The 15,189-nt window shown below is 49.4% G+C and overlaps 1 protein-coding gene across 4 annotated transcripts in view; it reads left to right on the forward strand.

The window, feature by feature from the left end:
* The window catches only part of ZER1 (zyg-11 related cell cycle regulator), a 30,749-nt gene that overhangs the window by 12,436 nt on the left and 3,124 nt on the right, over positions 1-15,189 (forward strand). For 3 of the 4 annotated variants that reach the window (XM_038549140.1, XM_038549142.1, XM_038549141.1), the window contains exons 3-15: positions 1,220-1,370; positions 1,583-2,019; positions 2,310-2,486; positions 3,337-3,451; positions 3,617-3,763; positions 4,124-4,297; positions 8,664-8,879; positions 9,650-9,691; positions 9,853-9,972; positions 10,914-11,029; positions 11,459-11,647; positions 12,628-12,725; positions 14,780-14,882. In XM_038549140.1, coding sequence (XP_038405068.1) covers positions 1,220-1,370; positions 1,583-2,019; positions 2,310-2,486; positions 3,337-3,451; positions 3,617-3,763; positions 4,124-4,297; positions 8,664-8,879; positions 9,650-9,691; positions 9,853-9,972; positions 10,914-11,029; positions 11,459-11,647; positions 12,628-12,725; positions 14,780-14,882 — 2,085 coding nt within the window. The remainder of the gene's footprint in view (positions 1-1,219; positions 1,371-1,582; positions 2,020-2,309; positions 2,487-3,336; positions 3,452-3,616; positions 3,764-4,123; positions 4,298-8,663; positions 8,880-9,649; positions 9,692-9,852; positions 9,973-10,913; positions 11,030-11,458; positions 11,648-12,627; positions 12,726-14,779; positions 14,883-15,189) is intronic. The other variant, XM_038549143.1, reaches the window with a different exon arrangement.

A 15,189-nucleotide genomic window follows, 5' to 3' on the forward strand; every position in this document is an offset into this window, starting at 1 on the left:
AAAAGTGGGAACTTGTGGGGTGCCTGGCTGGCTCAGTTGGTGGAGCGTATGACTCTTGATCTTGGGGTTATGAGTTTGAGCTTCATGCTAGGGGTGGAGATTATTTAAAAATAAAATCTTTTTTTTTTTCTTAAGATTTATTTATTTATTTGAGAGAGAAAGAGCATGAGCAGGAGGGGCAGGAGAGAGAGAGAGAGAGAGAGAGAGACCAAGCAGACTCCTCACAGAGTACAGAGCCTGACAAGGGGCTCAATTAAGCTACCCAGGCACCCTCTATTTTATTTTGTTTTTTAAATATTTTATTTTTAGGGGTGCCTGGGTGGCTCAGTCGATTGAGCAGCTGACTCTTGATTTTGGCTCAGGTCATGATCTCAGGACTATGAACTTGAGCCCCACATTGGACTCCATGCTCAGCAAGAAGTCTGCTTCTCTCCCTCTCCCTCTGCCCCTCCCCTTGCTTGCTCACCTTCTCTCTAAAATGAATAAATAAATCTGAAAAACATAAACAAAATAAATCTGAAAAAGAAAAGAAAAAAAAGTGGGAACTTTTATGTGATCTAAGGACAGAGCCCAACTTGTAAGCATGTTCTGAGCATTTAAGGTGGATCAGGTACTTGCTTGGATGCTTTGCAGACCAGAGTTATGTCCATTTTACAAATGAAAAAACTAAAGTCTGGGAAAGTTCCATGACTTGTGTAAAGTTGCCCAGGTAATGAACAGCCAAGCCAGGATTTAGATTCCAGAATGTTTGACTCCAAAACCACCAGACCGAGATTCTTGCATCAACTGTCATCTCAAACAGGGTCTTATTGGGCGCTTGTCCTATACCCAGCTGGAAGTGTTAAACCCCTTGGCTTAATCTTCCTGTTAAAAAGGGTCCTGGGAGGGGCTGATCAAGGAAGCTGGTTTAAAGATGAGGAGTATGGACGTGTATGTTTGTAATAGATGTGTACAGTTTGAGGAAGAAGAGTTTAGGATTTGCTCTTGATTAGAGGTCCCTTCATCAACTTTGCTCTCCTCGTGCCTGGGGCCACTCTTCGTCTCACCTGCAGGGAGATCAGGGTCCACTCAGGTACTGTTAGAAAGAGGGGTAGGGGATGGAGATGGAAGTTACTGACTAGTGATGAGGGAAGGTTTCAGAGATAGGAGGGCTGGTGCCGAGCCTTGAGGATGAGGGTCCCTGGGCCCTTCCCACTAGCCAGGCCTTCTTCCCTCCCAGGTACGTGGAGCTGGTCAATGCCGCCTGCAACTTTGAGCCGCATGAGAGCTTCTTCAGCCTTTTCTCTGACCCCCGAAGCACCCGCCTCACCCGGATCCATCTCCGAGAGGACCTGGTGCAGGACCAGGACCTGGAGGCCATCCGCAAGCAGGTGAGACCTGCGTCACCAGCTAGTGGGGATGGGCATGGGGAGGCCAGCCTGAGGCAGTCAGTGAGTCCGGGGCCGGGGCGCTCCCCTCCAGCACAAGAATTGGGCGCTCCCCTACCTTGTGCATGCCCTTCTGCGAGCCCACCTGTGGTCTGGGGCCAGGCCTGGAGGGTGGGGAGAGGCTGTGGCAATAACAGAGCTGTGCCTGCTGCTAGGACCTGGTAGAGCTGTACTTGACCAACTGCGAGAAGCTATCCGCCAAGAGTCTGCAGACGCTGAGGAGCTTTAGCCACACCCTGGTGTCCTTGAGCCTCTTCGGCTGTGCAAACATTTTCTACGAGGAGGAGAACCCAGGGGGCTGTGAAGACGAGTGCCTCGTCAACCCCACCTGCCAGGTGCTGGTCAAGGACTTTACCTTTGAGGGCTTTAGCCGCCTACGCTTCCTCAACTTGGGCCGCATGATCGATGGGGTCCCTGTGGAGTCCCTGCTACGGCCACTTAACTCCCTGGCTGCCTTGGACCTCTCGGGCATCCAGACAAGCGATGCGGCCTTCCTGACCCAGTGGAAAGACAGCCTGGTGTCCCTTGTACTCTACAACATGGACCTGTCAGACGACCACATCCGGGTCATCGTCCAGCTGCACAAGCTGCGGTGAGCTGCTGGCCCAGAGCTCACTGGGGTAGGGATGGAGAGGTGGGGGTTGGCAGTCCCAGGAGGCTTGGGAGCCCCTGGCTGGGCAGGAGTGGGCTTGGAAGATGCAGTCCCCTTCTTAAACCCAGTGTTTTGGCTGCATCAAGGCTGTTCAGGGCCTTAGGGTGCCAGCAGGTTCTCCCCCAGAATGCCCTGGAGCAGTTGTGGCATGGGCTGAAGGAGCAAGGGTCTCTGAGGCAGCCCCAACCTGTGTCCAGCTCCTGACCTGTGACCCCCACTCCAATCTCCAGACACCTGGACATCTCCCGAGACCGCCTCTCCAGCTACTACAAGTTCAAGCTGACTCGCAAGGTGCTGAGCCTCTTTGTGCAAAAGCTGGGGAACCTGATGTCCCTGGACATCTCTGGCCACATGATCCTGGAGAACTGCAGCATCTCTAAGATGGACGAAGAGGCAGGGCAGACTAGGTGGGGACCAACCTGCCATGGTTGCCAGCAGGGTGTCCAACAAGCATCCCTATGCCAGGTCCTATGCTGGGTGCTGGAGATAAAGAAATGAATCAGGCCCTGCCCTTTTGAGTCTGTATGAACTAGTAGGGATAGAGGAGCCATTATTAGGACCGCAGTAGGGGAGGCACAGGGCTGTGGGTTTGCCCTGAGGATCAGGATGGAGGAAGGAGGAATGACATCCAAGCTGTCCTGAAAGCTCCTGAGTTTGCCAGAGGAAAGGTATCCCAGCAGAAGGAACAGCATACACAAAGGCTGGAAGGTACAAGCTTGAGGAGTGACCAGGAAATTAGGATGCTCAGACTGGCTAGAGATGGGTGGTGACTGGATGGGCCAGCAGTATCTGCCATGTATTAGGTTTCACAGCAGATAGGTTACTTCCTGGCTTGTTTGGTTGAGAGATCTGATTTAAACCCATCCAGCTATAATTGGCTATAAGCCCTACCCCCAGCCATACTTTCACAGGGTTTGGTTGATTGGTGTGTCTCTTCATGATTGTTGGTTGAACTTTACATAAAGGTAATAATACATCCTCACTAGAATGGTACATAGTATTTTCCAAAGATGGCTGCAACAATATCTCCCATCCCACATGTTATACAATGTGACCTTGCTACCCTTCCATCAGGAGGTGTGGATCTATGTCCTCTGTCCTTAAAAAGCAGGAAAAAAAAAAAAAAAAAAAAGATGAGGCAGGAAGGCCTAGAAGAGGGCCCCAAGTAAATGCTTAGTTACCCCCAAGGAGAAGTTCTCCTAAACCCAGGGCAGCCCCAGTCCATACGCCACTGACCCTGACACCCTCTTCCCCCAGCATTGAGCCTTCCAAGAGCAGCATCATGCCTTTCCGGGCCCTGAAGAGGCCACTGCAGTTCCTAGGGCTCTTCGAGACCTCTCTGTGCCGCCTCACACACATTCCCGCCTACAAAGTGAGAAAGGGAGTCGGGGAGGGGAGGCATAGGGAGCCCTGGGACCAGGGAAGGGGGCGGGATGGGGGCCCCAAGGTGTCTGCCCTGGACCTAGAGATGGAGCTGGCATCTGGGGATCCCCCAGTTAGCTTCTTCCTGGTGGTTTTGAGCATGTTCCATTTCCAGGTAAGTGGTGACAAAAACGAGGAGCAGGTGCTGAATGCCATAGAGGCCTATACGGAGCACAGGCCTGAGATTACCTCACGGGCCATCAACCTGCTTTTTGACATCGCGCGTATCGAACGTTGCAACCAGCTTCTTCGGGCCTTGAAGGTCAGCCTCAGCCCTAGGGGTCCTCGGTCTCCTGTCCATCCCCACTTGGCAGGTGTTGGACTTGGTTGAGCTGTGTGCCCAGAGCCCCCATCTCTTCTCTGCACCTCTTCCCCAGGACAGGAGCAGTCCTACCCCCCTGAACCCCAGGCCTGCAGGGCCTTATTCCAGCACTGTCTTTTTCCCAGAACTGTGGCCCTGCCCTAGTCTCTGCCCCCAGCCCTCACTTCTGCTCTCAGAGAACAGGATTGGGGAAAGCTGTACCCCAGAGGACCTCTCCAGGCCCACTTGCAGAGCCCTAGGCCTGGCCTTGCACAACTCTAACAGGACTTGCCAACCCAGGCCTACCCTGTCTTCATATAGCTGGTCATCACAGCCCTCAAGTGCCACAAGTATGACAAGAACATTCAAGTCACAGGCAGCGCTGCCCTCTTCTACCTGACCAATTCCGAGTACCGCTCAGAGCAGAGCATCAAGCTGCGCCGACAGGTCATCCAGGTGGTGCTGAATGGCATGGAATCCTACCAGGAGGTGACGGTGAGCCCCCTGCCCACTATGGCCCTGCATGCTCTGGCCCAGCCACCCCTCCTCCTGTTCACCCTGTGTCCCAGCCTCACAAACCTAGTCCCTCATGAGGCCATGCTTGTTCGAACCCTTTTTTGCCTGGCTCTGTACTGCCCCCACCCCCACCCCTCTTACCCACTGCTCACTCCCAGACTCTGGGACCTGACATTCAAGACCCTGTAACCTGGCCCCACCTGACCAGTCCCCACCTGACCAGTCCATTACCCACTGCCACCCTCCACTCAGGGACCCTGTTCCTCTGCTCAGGCTGACTCCTCAGCCCTTCTGCCCAGTAACGCTCTGCTGGGTGGGGGATTGTTTTCCAATAGCTGATTTTATTATAAAAGTGACAAAAATTTTTACCTTAGAAAATTTATAATTACATATATAAAGGAAAAAAAAAAACAATCCCGCCACCCAGAGATAGCCACTATTGATGTTGGATACCTGTTGTTCTGGATTTAGCCTGTGCATGTTTATTTAGTAGATGGGGTCATTCTGCACTTACTGTTTGCATAACATAGATTTTTATTTCATCAGTGTCTTATGACTGTGAACATCTCCCATTTCACAAACGTTTTTACAACAGAATTTTTAAAATAATATTTATTTTCTATTTTCAAAAGTAAGACACCTAATGCTGAGAAAACAAATTCAAGTACCATTGACCCTTGAACCACATGGGTTTCAACCGTGCGGGTCCACTTAGATGCAGATTTTTTTTTTTTAAGATTTTATTTATTTATGTATGGGGGGGGAGAAAGAGCAGAGGAAGGAGCAAGGAAAGGGACAAGTGGACTCCATGCTGAGCACAGAACCCAATGCAGGGCTCATCCCTAGATTCCTGAGATTATGACCTGAGCAGAAATCAAGAGTCAGACGCTCAACCAACTGAGCCACAAAGGCTCCGCCTGAAAAAAAAAAAAGATTTATTTTTTTACTTGAGAGAAATCAAGCAGGAGCAGAGGGAGGGGCATAGGAAGAGAGTGTGAGAAACTCTCAGGCAGGCTCTGCCCAGCACAGAATCCCATGCAGAGCTCTTGATCTCATGACCCTGAGATCATGACCAGAACTAAAATCGAGTTGGATGCTTAACCAACAGCCACCCAGGTGCCCCTGGATGCAGATTTTATTTGACAATACAGTACAATGCCAATGTATTTTCTCTTCCTTATGATTTTCTCACATTTTCTTTACTTTAGCTTACTTTTTTTTTTAATCTTTTTTTTTAAATTTATTTATTTATGATAGTTACAGAGAGAGAGAGAGGCAGAGACACAGGCAGAGGGAGAAGCAGGCTCCATGCACCGGGAGCCCGATGTGGGACTCGATCCCGGCTCTCCAGGATCGTGCCCTGGGCCAAAGGCAGGCACCAAACCGCTGCACCACCCAGGGATCCCTACTTTAGCTTACTTTATTATAAGACTACAGTACATGATACATACAATACACAAAATATGCTAATTGGCCATTGATGCTTATCAGTAAGGGGTTCTTGAAGTCCACAGTAGGCTATTAGTGGTGAAGTTTTGGGGGGAGTCAGAAGTTACAAGCGGATTTTCAGCTGCAAGGGAGTGGGTGGGGAGGAGGCCAGTGCCCCAACTGTCAGGTTGTTCGAGGGTCAGCCGTAATATGAAAATGTGTTAACTACAGAGTGAGAGTTGTTCACAGTCCAGCTCGCCTCCCCCTCACAGCTGGGTCTAACCATTGTTTTCTAGTTGTTGTTGTCAGCAGAGTGTTCAGTATCCTCACCCAGGGAAGGCCGCTCTGGTGCCAACTGTGCGCTAGAGCTGGGAGGCAGTGGCCAAGCCCTATCCCCATTGGCCCAGGCTCCGGTTACTGAATCAGCCTGGGTGGTTGAATATTTAGGTTACTTTCTTATTATTTGCTATTTCAAATAAGGTTTTGCTGACTATACTCCATTGATTATCCTTCAAATACATGACTAAAAGTGGAATTGCCCAAGCAATGAATGGATAGGTGTATTTTTAAAGCATTTGGGATGTATTCTCGAATTAACCTCCAGCAAGGCTTTGGTAGAGATATATAGCCTCTGCAAGGATGAGAAGACCTGCTTTTCCAATGCCTTTAAACTCCAGGGTTTAGAGTAGCTATTTTCTACGTTGAGATTGATTTTATAACCAGGAAAAAGGGGTGTCTTTTTTGGGGAAAAAAATGCTAGTTGAAGACTCCCAAACAAAATAATAAACTCTGTCAGGGGCGCCTGGGTGGCTCAGTGGTTGAGCATCTGCCTTGGGCTCAAGTCATGATCCCAGGGGTCCTGGAATGGAGTTCTGCATTGGGCTCCCCGCAGGGAGCCTGCTTCTCCTTCTCCCTCCACCTGTGTCTCTGCCTCTCTCTCTCTCTCTCTCTCTGTGTCTCTCATGAATAAATAAATAAAATCTTTAAACCCTATCAGAGAAATGAAAATTAAAATAATGATAGATCACATTTCATTTCAAGAGACCAATGGTCCCCAATATTGACGGGAGTCCGTAGAGAGCACTTTTGCCTACTTCCCACTGGTAAGGTATGAACAACTGGCAGAATTTGCCAAAACTGTAAATGCATTTATCTTTGGGCCTATGTATTCCACAATTCAAATGTTTTTAGAGGAAAAATATATAATACATCCACCTTTTTAAATTAAAGAAAATTAGAGAAAACCAGAATGTTTTAGCAATAGGGACCTGGAAAAGTAACATACAGTCCATCCACACAGTGTGAAAAAATGTCCACTGTATATTGATAAGTGAAAAGTTTTGGACCAATATATATAATATCTTTTTTTTCCGTCTCCTCTCCCCCAAGTATATATTTGCATGTGCATAATAGAAAAATCTAGAAGAATGTGCACCAAACTTTTAACAGCCATTACTTCTAGGGAATAAAGTGAGAGACTTTAACTTTTCACTCAAATACTACTACTTGAACGTTTATAGTGAATAAGTATTAGCTCTTGTAATTTAAAATACATTTTTTTCTCAAATTAAAAAATATATATATATTTTGGGGAAAAAAGAGATAACTAAGGGTGATACATCTCTAAGTTACATAATTAGGGATGCCTGGGTGGCTCAGCGGTTGAGCGCCTCCCTTCTGCCCAGGGCATGATCCTGGAGTTGCGGAATTGAGTCCCACATCAGGCTCCCAGCATGGAGCCTGCTTCTCCCTCTGCCTGTGTCTCTGCCTCTCTCTCTGTGTGTCTCTCATGAATAAATAAATAAATAAATAAATAAATAAATAAATAAATAAATAAATAATTTTTAAAAGAAATAAATAAATTATAAATTATGTAATTAATAAAATACAATGATCTCCCCAAATCTAACAAGAAAGGATGGAAAGAAATTAAATTACAGGCAAATGCTCCGAGAATACTTGAAAAAAAATTTAAAAGCCCACAGACAACACCTGGGTGGCTCATCGGTTGAGCACCTGCCTTCAGCCCAGGGTGTGATCCTGGAGACCTGGGGTCGAGTCCCACATCGGGCTCCCTGCGTAGAGCCTGCTTCTCCCTCTGCCTGTGTCTCTGTCTCTCTCTCTGTATCTCTCATATATAAAATCTTTTAAAAAATTAAGTGGCTATTAGGTCTTGGATGATTTAAAAAAAAGAAAAGAAATCAAAGATGTCCAGCCGTGTTAGGCCTCCTACTCTGCCACTGGGACCGTAAACTGGTACAGCCACTTTGGCGAACAGTCTGGAGTTGTGGTCAAGTTGAAGACATGCACGCCATGTGACCCAGAAGCCCATGTGCATGGACACCAGGATGCATGCATGAGACATTGAAGTAGCCAAACACGGAAGCCCCCTCAGATGTCCATCAACAACAGGATGGATGAATAAATCGAAGCACCTTAATGCAGTGCCAAAATGAATGCTCTTCAGCTATTCAGAACAACATAGTTGATCTTGCAAACCTATGGTTGAACAACAATAAGCAAGATGCTAAAGAATCTTTCATACAGAATAGCAGGGAGAGTAGTTCTCTATAGTGGAAGATGGGCTGATGATGACTAGGAGGGGACCTATGGGGACTTCCAGGTGCTGGCAGTATTCTATTTTCCTGACCCAGGTAGTGGTTACCTGGTTACTGAAAAGCTTGTTAGCGTCATAAATGCTCGTAAAACTACACATTTGTGTTCTATGCCCTCTTATGTATGAAGATTATGTTTCACTCTTTTTTTAATTTAAAAAAAAAAAAAGCCTTGGAGTCTCCTCTTCCAGAAAGCCTTCCTAGACCACCACAGTTCTGGGTGATCTCACATGCCTTGAGAGCACCCCATAAAGCCCAGCTCCCAGTCTGACCCTGACTGCTTCACTTGTGTCCCGGCCCAGGTCCAGCGGAACTGTTGCCTGACCCTCTGTAACTTCAGCATCCCCGAGGAGCTGGAGTTCCAGTACCGCCGGGTCAACGAGCTCCTGCTAAGCATCCTCAACCCCACGCGGCAGGATGAATCCATCCAGCGCATCGCTGTGCACCTGTGCAACGCCCTGGTCTGCCAGGTGGACAATGACCACAAGGAGGCTGTGGGGAAGATGGGCTTTGTCGTGGTGCGTGCCCTCGGGCTGCCCTGCCTCCCCTTTCTCCCTCCCTCCTAGCCAGCCTTTTCCAGAGCCCTCTACTGCATGCTGGATTTAGGCTAGACCAAAGAAAGACTCTCCTCACCTTGAACCTGATTTATGTCCCTAGAGATTTGCTCTGCCTAGAGCACACTGGCACCTTCTCCTGGCCACTCCAGCTGCCCATTGGGTCTCCCACCGTCCAAGCCACTCCTGGCTCCTCAGACCAGGTCCCCTGTTAGGTCTTTCTCACTAAGTGTCTGTTTAATATTGGCCTCCCCAGTGGGTTGTGAGTTCTGGAGGGAAAGACACCATCTTTGTTCCTTCTCCCGTCACACCATCCCCAGCACTTCCTAGTGTGCGGCCTAGGATGCACAGTGGAGAGGTAAGTATTTGCTGAAGAACAGAAGGAAAGAATGAGGAAGGAGTATCTAGCCTCCTCCTTTTATTTTGTCACTGGACAGGCTGGAGCCCACAGAGGGGAGGGGCCCAGACCCAAAGCTACACGGGGAACCAGGGTGCAGCTGGGACTAGCACCCAGGCCTTCAGATGCTAGGGACCAAGTCTATGTGGTTTGTACCTCTTCAAACAGCTCCCCCAGACCAGATAAGGCAGATTTGGTCTCGTCAGGATGCATTAGCCAGGAGTAGAAGTGCTGACTCTCCTCTCTCCATCTTGGTTCTTGGGGGACACAGTAGCTCTTGAGCCAAGCCCTGCCTGTGTCCCCATTCCCCCCAGCAAGTTTTCTTCTTTGCCCACAGACCATGCTGAAGCTGATTCAGAAGAAGCTGCTGGACAAGATAGTAAGTCAAGTCTTCATGAAGCCACTCTGACCTTCCCTAGCCTGAGAAGGGGTGGTTTGCCCCTGGAGGATACCCATATTTTGTCAGGGGATGCCCTCATGGGTGCCAGGGGCCTGCACGGCCCTCCAGGTGAACCATGCTGAGCACCCCCCACCCTTCAGTGTGACCAGGTGATGGAGTTCTCCTGGAGTGCCCTGTGGAACATCACAGACGAGACACCTGACAACTGCGAGATGTTCCTCAATTTCAATGGCATGAAGCTATTCCTGGACTGCCTGAAGGTACTGCCCATCTCCAGTGGCAGCAGCCTCCTTAACCACCCACATGGCCACTCTTCTGTCCTTAGGCATCCTACCAGCCAGATCTATCAGCAACCCCTCTCCCCCTGGTTCCCACAGAAGGGCGGCAGGGGCCGACTTACAGGCCCACACCTCCTTAGAGCCCTCCCTCCAAGGGAAAACCCAGTCCCATCATTCTCTGCACCAATTTCTCAGACTGCCCACAGTCTGGCCGGGGTCCACTGGACAGCATTCTGACCAGTAGGACAGTCTTTTAAAACTCATCCTTGGGGCACCTGCCTGGCTCAATTGGTAGAACATGTGACTCTTGAACTCAGGGTCGTGAGTTCAAGCCCCACATTGGGCATAGAGCTTACTTTTTAAAAAATAAGGAGTAGCAATTCTAAAAATAAATAAAACTCGTTTTCTTACTTTAGTTTTTATAAATTTTCCCTTAAACTAATATTTTGAGTTTTTGGCAAATAGAACCACATTTGTCCTAGTTGGAAGTTTATAGGTCAGATCTCGACTCAGCCTTTGATTTTGTAGCAAGGAGTCCTCACCATTTTAAGCCATATGGTATAGGGGATCCCTGGATGGCTCAGTGGTTTGGCGCCTGCCTTTGGCCCAGGGCGCGGAGTCCGTGTCGGGCTCCTGGCATGGAGCCTGCTTCTCCCTCTGCCTGTGTCTCTGCCTCTCTCTCTCTCTTTATGTCTATCATGAATAAATAAACCTTTAAAAAAAAATCCATACAGTATATACCCAGTGCTGTACTAGGTACACTAGAAGGTATGAGGGCAGGCTGTTGCTCCCCCTCTTTGTCTGGTTGGAATGGCCAGATACCCATAAGGTTTCTAGGTTAACAATACCAGAACTTCAAAACAAAAATCAAACCAGACACTAAGTGCTAATTGAAGTGGCCCCATTGGCTCTCATTTTGCCAGGAATTCCCAGAGAAGCAGGAACTGCATCGGAATATGCTAGGACTCTTGGGGAATGTGGCAGAGGTGAAGGAGCTGCGGCCTCAGCTAATGACTTCCCAATTTATCAGTGTCTTCAGGTGGGTATTTCTTTCCTTTCTCTTTTTGCCTTGGCTGCCAGGATGTTCAGGGCTCTGGTCTGTGTTCAGCTGCAGCAACTGCTCTCTGCCTAAGTTTCTGTTAGAAATGTCCCCTTGCGTCCAAGTCCCTGCTCCGCTGTGTTGAGTATACTTGGACCCAAGCTCGAGCTTGTAAATAAATGCTCGTGTGTTTGCAAAAAAAAAAAAAGAAAGAAAGAAATGTCCCCTTGTGTCTACATGTGGTTTCTTTCAAGCCTCCATAAATGATCCTCTTGTAGCTGTGTCTTCAGCGACCTCAGATCTTTAGAAGTCACTTGGGTATGGATAATAGAGAAATCAGTGATACCTCTGGCACCTGGTCTATAAGCTGGGGTCCAGCAGCTGGGGTCTGAAGAGGGACTTGGAGGGATTTTTCTCTCTTCTTGGCAGCAACCTGCTGGAGAGCAAGGCTGATGGGATCGAGGTTTCCTACAATGCCTGCGGCGTACTCTCCCACATCATGTTTGATGGGCCTGAGGCGTGGGGCATCTGTGAGCCCCAGCGAGAGGAGGTGGAGGAGCGCATGTGGGCAGCCATCCAGAGCTGGGATGTCAACTCTCGGAGAAACATCAATTACAGGTGCGGGGTGGTGTGTGGGCGGGGTCCATGGGGAGACAGGTCACTCATGCCCAACGAGGCCTGGGGAGAGCCTCCTGCCTTCCTTCTAGTCCCCTTTACAGCTCTCGCTGAGGCACAAAGCTCACGCACAGCACACAGCACACATCTTACCCATAAGGCTGGGCACGTCTTTCACACACATCAACACCTGTGTGGATGCAAAGTTTGCCATTGACAAACATTTGAGACATGTTTACCTGTGGGAAGAAAGAAGAGGAAAATACAAACACACTCTAGGAAACAGAACAGAAACCACTCATGAGCTCGTTCCCGGAAAGAATCTCTGCTCACAGTGTGGCGCCTCCCTTCCCAGCAGTTTCCCTCTACTCTGATTTAATTGTTTACAATGCAGCTAGTGTCAGGTCTTCTAGGGCATGGGTCTCTCTCCTTGTTCTATGACTGGGTCACTTTCTGGGTGCGGATGAGCCATCTTGTCCTGATTGACATTGACATTGAAAACCCATATTGGGAGAATTGGACCCGTGTGGCTTTGCTGATGCTCTGGTGACAGCTGTTCCCAAGGAAATGTGAAGGGGAATCACTGGCCCAGGGGCTTTGCACGTACATTTTTCAGGCTCAGACCATGACTCCAGATAGCCTGCAAAGGCCATTATAAGAAGTACAGTCACACTTCTGTTCCTCAGGGTACTTCTCTCTGTCTCCCCAAGAATGGGTCTCTCGTCCTTGCCAAGCTCCCCTATTTCTACACCACCTGATCTATGTCCCTCCTACCTCCCTTACATGCCCATGCTCCTGACCTCTCTCACTAGCGAGCTCCCTCTGTGGAGCCTGAAGGCCAGATGCCTCTGCCTCTGCTGCATCCTACTAGCCTGCTCATGGGTGGCCTGTGGAACCCTCCAGGGAGGAGAGCCCTCCAATAGGAGAAGATGCACTCCCCCACCCCCTGGCATTAGAAGTGACTTTGATCTCTCTTTCTACAGGTCCTTTGAGCCAATTCTTCGCCTCCTTCCCCAGGGCATCTCCCCTGTCAGCCAGCACTGGGCCACCTGGGCCCTGTACAACCTTGTGTCTGTCTACCGTGAGTACACACTTGCCCTTTGTTCAGACACAGGGATGCTCACCTGGTTGCGAGCCAACTTGTCCTCAGGGAGCTCATAACCCGGGTGAGGAGTTCTAAGAGAGGTGGCCCCGGTGTCTGTGCCTAGGAGCACAGCCCTCCCCTTTCCAGCATCTGTGGCATGTCCAGCATAATGGTGGGGCCTGCCTCATCACCAGAAGCAAGCCTAGCAGGCCAGACAGCCCATCCAGAGTTCCCAGACAGCTTTCTTAATGCCGCCTGCTTCCACATAAGTGAATAGTCAAAAATCTCCAGGCCTTCTGGAAGACAGAGTAAGACCAACTCAAAGAACTAACCCCTGAGGAAACAGACTTCCAAGGGAACAGGAGAGGACTTTAAAACAATTCTAACTTTTTTTTTTTTAAGATTTTATTTATTTATTCGTGAGACACAGAGAGAGAGGCAGAGACACAGGCAGAGAGAGAAGCAGGTTTCCCGCAGGGAGCCTGATGCAAAACTCGATCCCAGGACTCCAGGATCACACCCTGAGCTGGGTCAGACACTCAACCGCCGAGCCACCCAGGCATCCCCAATTCTAACTTTATTCCTCAAAGAGCATCCCATCCTCCCATAGAAGAGCCTGAACCATCCTCTGCCAAGTGGCTCTGGCAGGGAGAGAAAGAAGGTAGAGCACCAGGAGAGCTTGATGGCAGGACAGGTTTGACCATCGTTCTCTCTCCTACTGGTTATGTGAGGTTATTTAACCTCTCTGGGCCTCAGTTTCCTCCATAGAATGGGGACAGGATTAAGGCCTACCTCATAAGATTGATGTGAAAAGAAAACCAGCATAAAGCGCCCAGCCTGGGGCCTGGATCCTGCTCAGTCCCGTTAACTGGCAGAGTGAATCGGAGTGCGGGCTCTGGGGGCAGATACCTGGCTTCAAACCATGGCTCTCCCACTTGCTGTGTTACTTTAAGCAGGTTTCTCAACCTCTCTGTGCCTCAATTTCCTCATCTTTAAAATGGGATAAAAATGGGATTTCTGTCAAATAAGGTATGTAAAGTGATTGGAACAGTGCTTGACCCATACCAACTCTTCAATAAGCATTACCCTTTTTCATTACTACTTGAGGTTAGTGTTACCAGACTACCAGCACCAGACCTCAGAGAGGCACTGTTGTAGTATAGACAAAAGAGCCCTGAGCTGAGACTCCTTTGGACAAGCACCAAGAATGACTTTGGATGAATTGCTTCATCCCTTTGAACCTCAGTTCTTTCATCTGTAAAATGGAGAGCATAAAAGTAGCTCTGACTACATAGGGGCAGGGGTGGTGGTGTTCCACTGAAATGCCCATGTTCTCCATGGAGCATAAAGCCCTGGATCCTGAGCACTAGAATGTGCTTTATTTGTGTGAACCGTAAACCACCCAATAATAGGAAGGAATGCTGGTTCCAGCCTGGCTGGCCACCAGAATCACCTTGTAGTATATTGTTAAAAATACAGGGCAGCCCCAGTGGCCCAGTGGTTTAGCGCCGCCTTCAGCCCGGGGTGTGATCCTGGAGACCCAGGATCGAGTCCCGCGTCGGGCTCCCTGCACAAAGCCTGCTTCTCCCTCTGCCTGTCTCTCTCTCTCTTTCTGTCATGAATAAATAAATAAAATTAAAAAAAAAAACAAATAAATACAGGTTCCTGGGTCTGTTGATTCAGAATACTTGAGGGCAGGGCTTGGGAATCTGTATTTTTACAAAAACTTCTCAGAGGATAGAAGCCACTAGTATGGCTGTTACTTCCCTTGGGGTGAGCTGTGGAAAGAAAGAAATGTGGCTGCGTCCCAAAGTAGCCTTTTTCAAGGACTCACCCCTTGTTCCCCCAGTGGACCCAAGAATCCCAACAGACGGTTCCCTTGTGCAGCAGCGCCTTCACTGCCCTCCCCCAGGCCTGTGTATCCACCCCCCTACTCCCCTCTCCTCACCCCTACACACCCCCACCCCAGGGCATCCTTCACAGCAAGGGTGGGTTCTGGGCCACAGGCTGCTGGAAGACCAGCCTGATCCCCTGTCTGCCCCTCCCTGCAGCGGACAAGTACTGCCCCCTGCTGATCAAAGAAGGGGGGCTGCCCCTGCTGAGGGACATGATCAAGATGGCAACTGCTCGGCAGGAGACGAAGGAAATGGCCCGGTAAGAGACAGCCAGTTTTTCTGCTTGCAGCCTCAGTGTGGGGGAGTGGGGGCCACTCGGGCAACTCAGGGTGGAGTGTGGAGGTGGATAGTGTACTGCTTTCCAGCAGGGGCCTCCCTCAGTGTCATTTGGCCACAGTGTGGCCAGAAACTAGCTCACCCAGCTCCATGAGGAGCATCACTGCCCTCCTGTAAACTTCGTTTTCTCTTACTCCCAATGATTTCCATCCTCTCCCCCTGGCCCTTACCAAGTCAGCTCAAAATTCATCATTTTTGGCCAAAGACCTTCCAAAGAAAGAGAATACTGT

Source organism: Canis lupus, chromosome 9 (genome assembly GCF_011100685.1).
Source record: "Canis lupus familiaris isolate Mischka breed German Shepherd chromosome 9, alternate assembly UU_Cfam_GSD_1.0, whole genome shotgun sequence".
NCBI classification, from domain to species: Eukaryota; Metazoa; Chordata; class Mammalia; order Carnivora; family Canidae; genus Canis; species Canis lupus.